The sequence below is a fragment of the Felis catus genome, chromosome X (assembly GCF_018350175.1).
Source record: "Felis catus isolate Fca126 chromosome X, F.catus_Fca126_mat1.0, whole genome shotgun sequence".
NCBI classification, from domain to species: domain Eukaryota; kingdom Metazoa; phylum Chordata; class Mammalia; order Carnivora; family Felidae; genus Felis; species Felis catus.
Window position 1 is genome coordinate 22,119,522 of NC_058386.1, and position 14,965 is coordinate 22,134,486.

The 14,965-nt window shown below is 56.0% G+C and overlaps 1 protein-coding gene across 3 annotated transcripts; it reads left to right on the forward strand.

Annotated features, from left to right (window-relative positions):
* The first annotated feature begins 3,145 nt into the window (after positions 1–3,145).
* LOC493792 (melanoma antigen 2) lies at positions 3,146–11,243 on the forward strand. 3 transcript variants are annotated; one of them, XM_006943623.5, is made up of 2 exons: positions 3,146–3,297; positions 9,820–11,243. In XM_006943623.5, the coding sequence occupies exon 2, from the start codon at positions 9,881–9,883 to the stop codon at positions 11,009–11,011; it is 1,131 nt and encodes a 376-aa protein (XP_006943685.2). In that variant the 5' UTR covers positions 3,146–3,297; positions 9,820–9,880; the 3' UTR covers positions 11,012–11,243.
* Positions 11,244–14,965: the final 3,722 nt, after the last annotated feature.

The window sequence follows — 14,965 nt, forward strand, 5'->3', positions numbered from 1 at the left end:
AGTTAGACCTCATTCTCTCTTTTATTCCCCAAATGTCTACTGAGTACGTGCTTTCTGGAAGGCTCCATGCTAGGAGTGGGGATGCTAAGATAAAGACCCATCCTTTCCCATAGAATTTTACAAACTAGTATCTGGGATCATAAGGATCCCAAAACTCTGTGTCTTACAAAAAAGTAAAACAAAAACAAACAAACAAACAAAAAAACACAATGAGGGAGAAAGGAGGTTCCCTGGGGCCAGGCAGAGTGTAAGTTCCCCAAAATAAGACCGTTTAAGTTTTGGGATATTGTGGGTCAAACCATGTCATGTAATTTCAAATTAAACTATGCAGTGGACTAGACTGAGGTTGTGGGAATAGTGATCAGATGCCATACCCTAAGATGATGCATCTCAGATGTGAGAGAAAAGAAAAATCCTTGAATCGAAAACTACACTGAGCTGTACGTTCTCAAATTAAGGTTCAATATTACGTGCTCCTTGACATTTAGTGAAACTTACAGGGCCTCAAATTGTCTTACTGGAAGTTCCCCCTCGATATTCTGTACTTACAGATAAGGCCCCTACCAAACCATCATCTTTATCAAGGGAACAAGGCACAAACCTTGCTTATTCCTAAGCGGCAGATTTCTGTTCCCTACTAGCATGCAAAATTATTCAAAGAAGCTGATGACACAGCACCACTGGAATGAAAGGTCACCTCAAGCTCTTGACACCAAACTATGCCTCCCACAGACTCGCTCATTCACTGTGTTCTTGACCGGTATCCCCGTGTCGCACTGTGTAGCACGTGGTGCCTTATCCCCTAGCCAGCGAGGAAACATGGCTAATAACTGGTTGTCTATCTCATGTCTACATTGTCCAGCGCTGCATGTGTCAACTCCACGTAACCATAGTGTGGAGGCTCCTTCCTTACCTCGGGGGGGGGGGAGGGGGGTAGAGAGGCGGCCATTAAAATAGATTCTTAGAAATTACTTTGGCTTCGTAGATAATCCAGAGAGAAATCTCTACTTGGGGCAGGGTATTAACCTGTCAGGAATGCCATAACAAAATAACAAAGACTGGGTGGTTTAAACCAAAATTTATTTTCTCACAGTTCTGGAGGCTAGAAGTCCAAAGTCAAGGAGCTGGCAGGGCTGGTGTGCTCTGAGTCTCCTCTCCTGGGCTCCTAGATGGCCACCCTCTTTATTTGGCTGTCTGTTTGTGTGCATGAATCTCCTGTGTCTCTTTGTGGGTGCTGGTCTTATAAGGACATGAGCCAGACTGGGTTATGGCCTACCATAAAAGCTTCATTTTAACTTAACCACCTCTTATGATCTCATCTACAACTGCAGTCTCATTCTAAGGTACTGGGGGTTATGGCTTCAACATGAAATTTTGGGGGGACACAATTCAGCTCTGAAAAAGCAGAAATCATGAGCGTCTTCATTCCAGTCTCAATACAAAAGAATATAGTGCACAAATAGCTATTCTAAACACACTGTCTTCAGGGACTCCCTGAGATAAAAGGGTGAACTCCCTTGAGATGACATACGCAGAAGCCACTGTATAGATACTTTCTTCTTGGAACTCGTACAGAGCCCACTCTATTAAAAGAGCATTTTAATTAGGTTATCTTGACTGTATTTTAGCGAATTCTAAGAGAAGGCTACATTTTGGGACTGGGGGTGGGGGAGGAAACAAATGAAAATAGAGGTGATTTGAATGTAAGGACAACAGGGAAAAGCTTAAAGAGTTGGTCCTGGACAAAATCCAAGGAGTTCAGAGTTGCATTCAGGTGGGGAGAGAAAAACCACACACCAAAATTAAATGTTCTGGGGGTGTCTGGGTGGCTCAGTCAGTTAAGTCTGATTCTTGATTTTGGCTCAGGTCATGATCTCATGGCCGTGGGATTGAGACCTGCATCAGGCTCAGCATGGAGTGTGGAGCCTGCTTGGGATTCTCTCTCTCTCTCTCTCTCTCTCTCTCTCTCTCTCTCTCTCCCTTTCTCTCTGCTCCTCCCCTGCTTGTGCTCACTCTCTCTCTCTCTCCATCAAATTAAACAAATTTTTAAAAACATGCCCTAATGGGGAAAATCTATTTAATTCTACCTGCTAAAGTGAATGTTTGGCTGATTCAATCTTCTTTTGTCTAGGAGTATTCCGTTTCCTAGGACATATCCTAGATTGAAAAAACATTCCTACATAGGAGGGTGATATTGCCTAGGTAAAAATCATAACTGTCTTTCATTAAGTGCCCAATATTTTCCAGTCATTCTGACAGATGCTTTATATACAGCATACACACTCCCAGTCTTACAAGATAGTTTACCAAACTCAGTTGGCACATGAAGAACTTCAAATATTCTCATATTCACAAGGTGGTGTCAGAGCTAGACTAGACCCCTAGTGTGCATTCATCCAGGGCATGTATTGGGCTACCACTCCCACCCTGAAACAGACCTTGTATACCTTATTCACTTTCCTTGTTGCTACTCCAAAATATATCTTAGTCCATTAGGGGAAAAAATTGGAATACGTATACAGAGCAATAAGAATACCAAAATAAACGAGAGGTACGAATACTGAAAGGAAGGATACAATACCTGATAACATATGACGATCTGCATATGCAGTGTAGCCTAGCTTCAAAACATGGTGGTCTCGTGAGATTATCTGCTTCAGCCTGTTTCCTACAGTTAAGTATTACAGAGCAGAAGTTACCTAAAAGACCAAGTCTGGGGCAGGGGTCAAGGGAACAAATGTATCAGCAGGGTTTTTCCTCTCACATTCCCTCTCCCAACCTAAGTCCACTTTCTCGTTCTTCACCTTTTGCGTCTCCGATCACCCCTGGGACACAGACTCGTCCCCTCTAAGATGGGCACTAAAGAGATTACTAAACAGTTCGTAGTGACGTGGCAGCTCTCCGGAAGCCTTTCATTAAAGAGACAGAAGCCAAGATGAGGACTGCTATAAATGAAAACTGACGAAAATAACATACAGGCATACAGGGAGTCGTGCATCAACCTACCCTCACCTGCTCTCACACCTATGCTGTCAAGATGACCTATTAAAGAAAAGTATCAAGGAGGTAAGAGGGTGGCGGTGGAGGGAAACCGCGAGTCCTCTCCACTCCCGAACAGAGGGGGCACCAGAGATCCCGCCCCCCGCTGCCAGCCTTCACGGGCCCTATCGTTGGTGACCGGAAGAAGAACCCTCACTTCCTCTTGGGGCGCTTGAGGAAGGGGAGAGACTTTCCTTTCGGCTGCCGCTCCTCAGGGCAGGCGACTGAGGAATCTTCTAGGCCCGAGAGCAAGTCAAGGTAAGAAGCCCGATTAAGGAATAAGAGAATACCTCCCTCCCCACAAATAGTGCGTCCCCTGCTCCCCACTGCCCCCCGCGCCTACTCTCAGTCTTACGGGGCCCTCGGCGGAGTGGTCAGTCAGGGGGAAAGAGATTTCCACCTAGGGGGTCGCAAGAACGTGAAGGCTTTGGCGGGAGGCGCCAGTTCAGTGGAGGGGGGAGAAGACCCTAACGAAAACCAAGGGGAGAAAAAGTAGGTAACAGGTGCCACCAAGGCCATGCCTGGTTCCTCGTGGCTCCCGGGGGAATCAAACATGGCGGTCACACGTGTGTGAAGCTACCCTCCATATTTGGAGGCTCAGGAAGCTGAAGGCCTTGAATTTAGAGGAAGGGTACTATGCTCTGAAGGAAATGAAAGAAGCGAACTCTGAGAGAGGTCTGAGGGAACCGTTGTTTCTAGAACAATGAGGTGGCGCCTAACTTCCAACCGCCATCAGTCCTGGAGAGATCTGGGGAAAGGCAGTGGTATGTGGACGGACACTCGTGTTTTTTTCACTCTGGTGTCACCGGAAGGTTGGGGAGAGGAGTGTATGTTGTGGGGGCCGGTGGGGGTAGGGGGCTGTGGGGGTATGTGTGCGGGGAGGGGGCGTGGGGGGCATGGGGGGAGGCAGTGTCGGGAAGAGGCGGCGGCGTTGAGGGAGGAGGCGGCGGCGTTGAGGGAGGAGGCGGCGGCGTTGAGGGAGAAAGCTGCGGCGTTGAGGGAGAAAGCTGTGGCGTTGAGGGAGGGGGCAGTGGGGGGAGGGGGCATGAGGGGGCGTCGGGGGGGCATGGGGGGGCAGCAGGGGGAAGGGGCGTCGGGGGGGTCAGCGGGGGAAAGGGGTGTGGGGGGGCGGCGGGGGAAGCAGCGGGGGGGGCATGGGGGAAGGGGGAGGGGGGGGCATGGGGGGAGGCAGCCTCGGGAAGAGGCGGCGGCGTTGAGGGAGGAGGCGGCGGCGTTGAGGGAGAAGGCAGTGGCGTCGAGGGAGAAAGCTGTGGCATTGAGGGAGGGGGCAGTGGGGGAACGGGGCGTGGGGGGAGGGGGCATGAGGGGGCGTCGGGGGGGCAGCAGGGGGAAGGGGCGTGGGGGGGCAGCGGGGGAAGCAGCGGGGGGGGCATGGGGGAAGGGGGCAGGGGGGCATGGGGGGAGGCAGCGTCGGGAAGAGGCGGCGGCGTTGAGGGAGGAGGCGGCGGCGTTGAGGGAGAAGGCAGCGGCGTTGAGGGAGAAAGCTGTGGCGTTGAGGGAGGGGGCAGTGGGGGAACGGGGCGTGGGGGGAGGGGGCATGAGGGGGCGTCGGGGGGGCGTCGGGGGGCAGCAGGGGGAAGGGGCGTCGGGGGGGTCAGCGGGGGGAAGGGGTGGGGGGGGCGGCGGGGGGAAGCAGCGGGGGGGGCATGGGGGAAGGGGGCGGGGGGGCATGGGGGGAGGCAGCGTCGGGAAGAGGCGGCGGCGTTGAGGGAGGAGGCGGCGGCGTTGAGGGAGGAGGCAGTGGCGTCGAGGGAGAAAGCTGTGGCGTTGAGGGAGGGGGCAGTGGGGGAACGGGGCGTGGGGGGAGGGGGCATGAGGGGGCGTCGGGGGGGGCATCGGGGGGGCAGCAAGGGGAAGGGGCGTGGGGGGGAGGCGGGGGAAGCAGCGAGGGGGGGCATGGGGGAAGGGGGCAGGGGGGCATGGGGGGAGGCAGCGTCGGGAAGAGGCGGCGGCGTTGAGGGAGGAGGCGGCGGCGTTGAGGGAGAAAGCTGTGGCGTTGAGGGAGGGGGCATGAGGGGGCGTCGGGGGGGCAGCAGGGGGAAGGGGCGTCGGGGGGGTCAGCGGGGGGAAGGGGCGTTGAGGGAGAAAGCTGCGGCGTTGAGGGAGGGGGCAGTGGGGGAACGGGGCGTGGGGGGAGGGGGCATGAGGGGGCGTCGGGGGGGGCAGCGGGGGAAGCATGGGGGGCGGGGGGGGCGAGGGGGCATGGGGGGAGGCAGCGTCGGGAAGAGGCGGCGGCGTTGAGGGAAGAGGCGGCGGCGGGCACTGGGGGAACGGGGCATGGAGGAAGGGAGCATGGGGGGGCGTCGGGGGGGGCAACGGGGGGGCAGCGGGGGGGGCATGGGGGGAGGCAGCATCGGGAAGAGGCGGCGGCGTTGAGGGAGGAGGTGGCGGCGTTGAGGGAGGAGGTGGCGGCGTTGAGGGAGGGGGCAGTGGCAGGCAGTGGGGGAACGGGGCATGGGGGGAGGGGGCATGGGGGGCGTCAGGGGGGGCAGCGGGGGGAAGGGGCGTCGGGGGGGTCAGCGGGGGGAAGGGGCGTGGGGTGCGGCGGGGGAAGCAGCGGGGGGGCATGGGGGGAGGGGGCGTGGGGGGAGGGGGGGCATGGGGGGAGGCAGCGTCGGGAAGAGTCGGCGGCGTTGAGGGAAGAGGCGGCGGCGGGCAGTGGGGAAACGGGGCATGGAGGAAGGGAGCATGAGGGGCGTCGGGGGGGGCAGCGGGGGGGCAGCGGGGGGAAGGGGCGTGGGGGGGGCAGTGGGGGGAAGGGGCGTCGGGGGTCAGCAGGGGAAAGGGGCAGCGGGGGGCGTGGGGGGCGGCGGGGGAAACAGCAGGGGGGGCATGGGGGGAGGGGGCGTGGGGGGAGGCAGCATCGGGAAGAGGCGGCGGCATTGAGGGAGAAGGCTGCGGCGTTGAGGGAGGGGGCAGCGGCGGGCAGTGGGGGAACAGGGCATGGGGGGAGGGGGCATGGGGGTCGTCAGGGGGACGTCGGGGGGGGGCAGCGGGGGGAAGGGGCGTGGGGGGCGGCGGGGGAAGCAGCGGGGGGGGGCATGGGGGGCGGGGGGGCATGGGGGGAGGCAGCGTCGGGAAGAGGCGGCGGCGTTGAGGGAGGAGGCTGCGGTGTTGAGGGAGGGGGCAGTGGCGGGCAGTGGGGGAACGGGGCATGTGGGAGGGGGCATAGGGGGCATGGGGGGCAGCGGGGGGAAGGGGCGTCGGGGGGGGCGGCGGGGGAAGCAGCGGGGGGGGCATGGGAGGGGGCGGGGGGGGTGGGGGGGCATGGGTGGAGGCAGCATCGGGAAGAGGCGGCGGCGTTGAGGGAGAAGGCTGCGGCGTTGAGGGAGGGGGCAGCGGCGGGCAGCGGTGGAACGGGGCATGGGGAGGGGGCATGGGGGGCGTGGGGGGGCAGCGGGGAGAGGGGCGTGGGGGGGCATGGGGGAGGGGGCGGGGGGCATGGATGGAGGCAGCGTCGGGAAGAGGTGGCGGCGTTGAGGGAGGGGGCAGCGGCGGGCAGCGGTGGGAGGGAGCATGGGGGGGCGTCGGGAGGGCAGCGGGGGAAGGGGCGTGGGGGGTGGCGGGGGAAGCAGCGGGGGGGCATGGGGGGAGGGGGCATGGGGGAGGCAGCGTCAGGAAGAGGCAGCGGTGTTGAGGGAGGAGGCTGCGGCGTTGAGGGAGGGGGCAGCGGCGGGCAGTGGTGGAACGGAGCATGGGAGGAGGGGGCATGGGGGGCAGCGGGGGGGAGGGGCGTGGGGGGCGGCGGGGGAAGCAGCGGGGGGGGCATGGGAGGAGGGGGCAGTGGGGGGTGCGTTGGGGGGGAGGGGAGGCGGGGGAAAGGGGTGTGGGGGGACAGCGGGTGAGGGGGCACAGGGGGAGGTGGTGGGGAGAGGGGGCGTGGGGGGGCAGCGGGGGAGGGGGCGGTGGGGGGCCGATGGGGGGTGTCGCGGGGGGCGTTGGGGGAAGGGGAGGCAGGGCGGGGTGGTGGGGGGAGAGGGCGTTGGGGTGCGTCGGGGACGCGGCAGGGGGGGGGCGGTGGGGGGAGGGGGCATCAGGGGCTGTCCAGGGCGGGGGCAGGGGGCAGCAGGGGAAGGCGGTCGGGGGAGGCGGCGGGGGAGGTGGGGGGGGTGTTGGTAGAGGGGGCATCGGGGGCCGTCGGGGGAGACGGCAGGGGGAGGGGGCGTGGGGGGCGTCGGGGGGAGAGGGCAGCAGGGGGAGGGGGCATGGGGCAGCGGGGTGAGGGGGCGTGGGGGGGCAGCGGGGGGGAGAAGGTGGGGGAGGGTGCGTCAGGGGGAGCAGGCGTGGGGGGAGGGGTCGTCGGGGGTGTTGGGGGGCAGTGGGGGAGGGGGCATCGGCGGCTCTGGAGGAGGCAGTGGGGGGAGGGGGCGTTGAGGGGAAGGGGTTGTGGGGGGGTCGGTGGGGGGAGGGGGCACTGGGGGCTGTCGGGGGAGGTGGTGGGGCAGCCGGGTGCGTCAGGGATGCAGCTGGGGGAGGGGGCATTGAGGGGGAGGGGGTGTCGGGGGCTGTCAGGGGAGGCGGCGGGGGGCAGGGGGCGTCGGGGGACGCCTGGGGAGACGGCGGGGGGAGAGGTCATCGGGGCTGCAGGGGAGGCCGTGGAGGATGGGGGCGTCGGGGGGGTGTCGGTGGCAGGGGAGGCAGTGAGGGGAGGGGGCGTGAGGGACGGGGTGTCGGGGGGGCAGCGGGGAGGCAGTCTGGGGAGAGGGCATGGGGGGAGGGGGTGTCTGGGTGCACCGGGGGGAGGGAGCATGGGGGAGGGGGCATCAGGGGGAGCGGGCGTGGGGGAAGGAGGCATTGGGAGGGGGCGTAGGGAGAGGTGGGGAAGGTGCATCAGAGGGGAGGGGGCATCGGGGGCATCTGGGGAGTCAGCGGGGGAACGGGGTGTCAGGGCTGCGGGGGAAGCGTCGGGGGGGCAGGGGAGGCGGCATGGGGGAAGGGCGTGGGGGGCATCAGGAGAGGGAGCATCAAGGAGGCGGTCGGGGGAGGGGGCGTTGGGGGCCACCGGTGGAGGGGGCATCAGGGGGGCAGTGGGGGTAGGGGGCATTGCGGGGGAGGGGCGTGGGGGGGCGTTGAGGGGAGGGTTAGCAGGAGGAGGGGCGGCGGTGGGTGGCAGCCGGGGGAGGGGTCATGGGGGAGCAGGCGTGGGGAGAGGGGTTGCTGGGGGGAGGGGTAGGGGGTGTGGGGGAAGGGGGCATTGGGGAGGCGTTGGGAGGGGGCGTTGGGGGAGGCGGCGGTGGGAGGGGTTGGGGGGCAGAGGGGGGTGGGGACATCACGGGGCTGCAGCGTAGGCAGCGGGGGGTTAGGGCATCAAGGGGCTTCAGGGGAGGCAGTGGGGGGAGGAGGCGTAGTGGGCGGCAGGAGGGCAGTGGGGGTAGGGGGCATCGGGGTGCGTTGGGGAGGCAGAAGTGGGAGGGGGCGGTGGGGGGGTGGCAGGGGGTGGGGGTGTTGTGGGCGGCAGGGTATCGGTGGGGGGAGGGTGCGTCGGTGGGGGGGTGGTGTAGGGAGAGGGCGTCAGGGGTTGTTGGGGGAGGCAGCAGGGGTAGGGGGCGGGTAGGGGCGGCGAGGGGGGCCAGTCGGGGAGGGGGCGTCAGGGTGCATCAGGGAGTCAGCGGGGGGAGGGGGTGTCCGGGGGGGGGGGCGGGTGTTGGGGGAGGAGGCGGCGGGGGAAGGGGGTGTTGGGGATGGCGGGGGGGGGGGGAAGGGGGTGTCAGGGTGCATCGGGGGAGAGGGCGGGGGAGGGGGCGGCGTGGTCAGTGGAGGTAGGGGGCGTGGGGGAGGGGTGTCAGGGGGCGTTGGCGGAGGGGGCGTCCGAGGGGGCGTCATGGGAGGGGCGTCGGGGGATGCGGCGGGGGGGGGAGGGGGGCGGGGGGCATCGGGTGGAGTAAGATTTTGTTTAAAAGCAACATTTACTCCCTGAAGTAGGAGGAGTTCTAGATCTTTCCATGACATCTGAATCAAACAATTCTTACTTTTAGAGAACTGGAGAGGGGGATGACTCCCATGTTCTCCCAGCATGTTTAAGGACAGGCTGGCAGGAAGAAAAGAATCCCAGGCTACAGTAGGGGCCAAAGGAAAGATTGGAAGGTGGGGAGGGGGAAACCACTGGCTGTCGAAAAATAACAAGAAGTCAGATCCCCACTTTTCCATTCAGGACTTGAAGGCTCAGGGCAGTCAGGCCGAGCCTCACCCTCACTTATTTACACCAAATCTGAGTACAGCCACCAGTGAGCAGAAGGGAAGTGTACCAGGCGCTAGTTAGAGGCCAAGCGAGTACCCTGAATGAGAAATGAGGACCAAAACAGCCCATGAAGGAGAGGACTCCACAAAACTCTCAGTTGGATGCCCCCCTGAAGGGGACAGGGTGTAAAGAACTACTTTACTTCTTCCTCTAGGGTCTTTGGCTTTGGTCTGAGGTATCGACTTCGTGGCAATAGAATAGAGGAGACCCAGGACTGGTCAAGAGTTTTCAGGATGATCCTGAATGTAAACTTAGAACACCCCAGAACGCAGAAGAGAGGCTCCCCACTGGCAGCCCCTGCTGTCACCCCAGTATACCCCAAGCAGGGTTGGCAGACTATACTCTAAGGTTCCCTCTAACTTCCTCCATAGAATTCTCCGGGAACAGGCTGATGAGAACAGGAGCCTTGTGGGTTCCTGGAGCAGGGCCCTCTGATAAGCCCCCAGAGGCAGCCTTGGTTAAAGCCAGGGAGGAAACTCCCTGATGAAGGTGCTCACGTCACTTCATTCTCCCTCATCCAGGGGTCCGCATCTCCTGATCCTGTTTCCAGGCCTGCCTCCTGTGCCTGACCGAGGTGCCATCATGCCTCGGAGACGCAAGAATAAGTCCAAGGCTCGTGAGAGAGGCCACCAGGCTCAAGGTGAAGCTCAGGGTCGCGAAGATGCTCAGGCCAAAGCAGCAGCGGAAGCGGAGTCCACTCCCTCCTCCACTGCTCAGTGCGAAGATACTACCCAGAGTGTGCCCACTACTGGGTCAAGTGGCGCTTCTCAGCGGCGTAGAAGAAGAGCAAGAGCCGCCGCCGCCGCCGCCGCCGCCGCCGCCGCCGCCGCCGCTACTTCTGGAGCCGTTCCTGGCACTAAATCTGATGAAGAATCCAACAACCAAGATGGGGAAAGGGCGAGCCCCTACGAGGCCCCAGTCTACGCTGAAGGCCCAGGCGAAGATTCTCTGAGCAGGAAGCCTGGCTTGCTGGAGCAGTACCTTCTGTACAAGTATAAGATGAAACAGCCCATTCTGAAGGAAGACATGCTGAAGATTATCGGCCCAAATTATGAAGAGCGTTTTCCCGAGATCCTCAAGAAAGTGGCTGAGCGCATTGAGATTGTCTTCGCCGTCGACCTACAGGAAATCGACTCGACTAGATACGACCTCATCAGCAAACTCAAACTCCCCAACAACGGGAGGGTGCGTCCTGGCAGGGGGTTACCCAAGACCGGTCTCCTGATGAATATCCTGGGAATGATCTACATGAAAGGCAACTGTGCTGCTGAGGAAGACATCTGGAAATTCCTGGGTCTGATGCGAATATATCCTGGGAGGAAGCACTTCATCTACGGGGAGCCCAGGAAGCTCATCACCAAAGATTTGGTGAGGCTGCAGTATCTCGAGTACCGCCAGGTGGCCAACAGTGATCCTCCACGCCATGAGTTCCTGTGGGGCCCAAACGCCCTAGCTGAAACCACCAAGATGAAAGTCCTGCAGTTCTTGTCGAAAGTCAACGATACCATCCCCACTGCTTTCCCGTCCTATTATGAAGAGGCTCTGCGGGAAGAGGGAGAGAGAGCCCAGGCCAGAGGCGCAACCGGGGGTGGCCTTCCCGCCAGAGTCCTCATACCTTCCAGCGTCATGGCCAGGAGTATCTTCCCACCTCTGCTGAGATCCGACGGTTCTAATCCTTTTGACAAGATACTACAAGGTCGCAGTAAGAATTAGATTCTTAGCAATGTGAAAGAATCTCACAGTAAAATAGTAAGGATGAGAGAATAGAAAAAAAAAATTTAAACATGGTCAATCCAGTTTTTTTTGTTTCTCTTAGGCGTTAGTTTTACACAAGTTACTATGTTTTAGTTTTAAAAGATTTAGACTTCAAGTTTGCTCAATAAAGATAAATTACATCTTCATTCATACTTCAAGTTTGTTCAATAAAGATAAATTAAAACTTAAATTATACGGTGTGTTTACTGACTCTTTTGTTCATCACACATGGAGTATCTGCTCACCGGAAAGCTCAGTTTAGCCCTGCAGATGCTGATATAAAGGAATCCCGTCTCTACTCATAGAATTTTAGAGCCTTTGAGCCACACTCACACAAGTAAGATGCCCAGATACCCTCTCTGGCCTTTAAGTAGAGTAAAAAGAACCAGAGAGGAGGAGGGTGGTCCTTATGAGAACAATTAAGTGGAAATTTCCTAAGCAACACAACTTGGGACTTTAGGAACCTGCTTGTCTTCAGGGGGATGTAATTGTCATTTACAGTATGTGGTGCACACAGTTGAGGCTGTGGAATTACTAGGCAGAGGCCAGTTCCTTCAGCAGTACATGTCAGAATTGAGAGAGAAAACCCAGTGTTAGTCTGCTTAGGCTGCTACAACAACATACCATGGAGTGGGTGGCTTCAACAACAAACATTTTCACGTTTCTGGAGGCTGGGAAGTTCACAATCAGGATACCAGCAGGTTTGATTTCTGGTGAGAGCTCTCTTTCTAGGTTAAAGACTGCCACCTTCTCCATGTATCCTCAGGTGGCATAGAGAGAAAATTCTGGTTTCTCTTGCTCTTAGGAGAACACTAATCACATCACGGGTGCTCTCTCCTCAGAGCCTCATCTAAACCGAATTACCTCCCCAAGACTGCACCTCCAGTTACGTTCACATTGGGTGTTAGGGCTTCAACATACGAACTTTGGTGAGTGGGGACACATTCAGTCTGTAATAAAAAACTGGTGCTATGAGTTATTTTGGGATTATGGATGGGTAAACCAAAGAGAAATCTCCACCCCGGGGCAGAAAAGGAAGGGGTCCTTTGTTCTTATTCCAGTGCAGAGGAGTACAGTGTGCAAGCTATGTGATCTAGGCACGACATCTTCATGGAGTTTCTCAAAATAAAGGTGATGCCCACCTTCAGGTGAGCCGCCACTGTGCTGGCACTGTTTGCCTGGAGTTGGGAGAGCCACAGGCTGTTCCATTAAAAGGCCATTTTAATTAGATTATCATGGATGCAATTTGGCAGACTAAGCAAGGGCTTGCTTTTGTTGAGGGTGTAATAATGAATGTCAACAGAGGTCATATGGAGGGAAGGGCACCTGGGAGGGATGGGAAAACTTGCACCTTGACACAAATTCTAGGAACTTGACTGGTATCCAAATGAGAAAGACAACTCTGTGCCTGAATTAAATGACAGGTGATCTAATGGGGAAAATTTAGTTCATTTTACTAGGTCAGGTAAATTTGTGGCTGATTCTTTGTCCAAGAATACTGCATATTCTCTGACACTTCCTAAATTAAAATAAAAAAAATACAAGGGAGGTGGATGATATCATTTGGGATCAAAATATTAATTTCCATTCCTTAAATATTGGGTAATACTTGCTAATCATCTTATCATGTGGTTACATATATACATTCCAACAATCCTGTAAGATCGGCCTTACCAAACTCACTTGGAGGATAAAAACAGGCAATTTTCTCAACTTCACAAGAATGGTCACTACCAGAGCTGGAACTAGATCCTTGGTTTGAATTCGCCTAGAGGCCACATCGTTCGCCTTCTCCCCACCCGAGGCAGACCTTCCGCCTCTTAATTCATTTACTCACTCACTCTTCCAAAATGTGTCTCAGACAGTATGAAGGCACTTGAAACCAAATTACTAAAAGCAGGCCTGTTGAAGGGAAGGGAAACATGAGAATAAGTCATAATTTGGGGATTGTCCTCGGGTCTCCTTTTCCTAAGATCCTACTGAGAACTAATTCTGTCCAGGGCCTAGTACCGTGTCCAGTTTTAGCACCTTCCGGCATCGGAGAACCTTTCATCTGGGACTTCCCAAGTCTGCCCTCCTTCCAAATCTGGAACCTGACCTGCTGACCAATTCTTCACTTTGGCCTCCTCTGATGGCTGCACTCCATTATTAGCAGAGCTGAAAACCTGCATCACCTGCTCTAGCCCTGCCTTAGAGCATTCCAACTCCCTGGTGGTCACCTCCTTCACCACGGATATATATCATTTTAATATATCTGTTTATGTGGTAATATGGAGATCTTCGTTTCTCTCTCCCTCAACACACCAGACATTGCCTTCTCCAAAAGTTAACCCTTCTAATAGATGGTTTAAATAGCTTCTTACTATAAATTTATGAGGAATTTTCTTGACACACTTATTAACATGTGTCAAGTTTACAAGTAGAAGCTTTTAAACTTTGTGAATCAAATTGGACAACCTTCCCGATTATTGTGGATCCAGAACATGACAACATGGCATTGGAATAGATGTTACTTTATAACATAACTCAGCAGTGAAATTATTTGAGTCCATAAAAGGCAAAATAAAGTACAAGATTATCAACTTCTATCTTCCCGTTCAGTAAAATTTAACAACACATAGCTGGATTTGCTTAAGAATTTACAAGAAATTAAATCTCAATCAATTGGCTAATATGCTCATTGACCCATTTATTCCCTTAATGTTAATCAGGCATCTGCTCTTGGGAACACACTGTGCTATTGCTGGGGATGCTCAGATTTAGGAAAAGGGAGTGTCTGGGAGTAGTAATGTTAGAAGGGCGATAGTCAGATATTGTAGTAAACCAGAGGTGTTTACACCAGAATGAGGGTGTTGGAGACCAGATGAACATGGGGAGGTAGCAGTTAGGAGCAAATGGTGCAAATATGTTTGGGAAACTGCAGGTTTCTTTGGTGAGACTGAAGTTTAGGTTGAACAGTATGAGGTAAGACTATGGGAATGGAAACAAGGGCCATTTCTTCACACGGTGTGCCGAAGGACTGAGAGATTTCAGCTGGGAGTGAAAATGGCTCCTGAATCCTGGATACACTAGAAAGAAACTTCCCACAGGCAAAGGTCAAATAGGCGTTCTGGGCCCCTTTTCACTGCATGTGAGCACTTTGCAAAGCATTACCTATATCTTATGCCCATACAAAAACCTGCACAGTTTTTGGTAAGTTTTCTTACCATTTTACTTCATTCAAAACAGAGCTTTAAAATTTCTCTTGAATTTTCATTTTTTAGTCATGTGTTATTTACTAGTGTTTTATTTAATCTCAATGTTTTGGGAATTTTCCAGTCAGCATTTTGGTAACGGTTTCTAGTTGAATTCCATTATTGTCTGACAGAGAAACTACATGATTTCTATTCTTATATATTTGTTAGATGTGTTTTATGGCCCAGAATGTAGTCTAGGTTGGGGAGTGCCCCATGTGGGCTTGATAGGAATGTGTACTCTGCACTTAGATGAGGAAGTCTAGAGATGTTAATCATGTCTGATTGACTTAGGATGTTAATGAGTTCCACTATATCCCTATGATTTTCTGCCTGCTGGATCTTCACATTTCTCATAGAAGGTTGTAGAAGTCTCCGACTATTATAATGGATTCATCTACTTTCTCTTACAATTTTTGCCTCTCACACTTTGATGTTCTGTTGTGAGGCACATGCCTATTAAGCACTGCTGTGTCATCTTAAAGAACTGACACCTTGGTCATTAGGCACTGCCCTTCTCCATCCCTGATAACTTTGCTTGATCTGAGCTTGGCTCTGTGTGAAAGTAATATACCTACCCCCATTTTCCTTTGGTTAATATTACCGTGGTCTATCTGTCTCTATTCCTTTGCTTTCAATCTATGTGTCTTTATATTTAAAGTGGGTTTGTTATAAACAA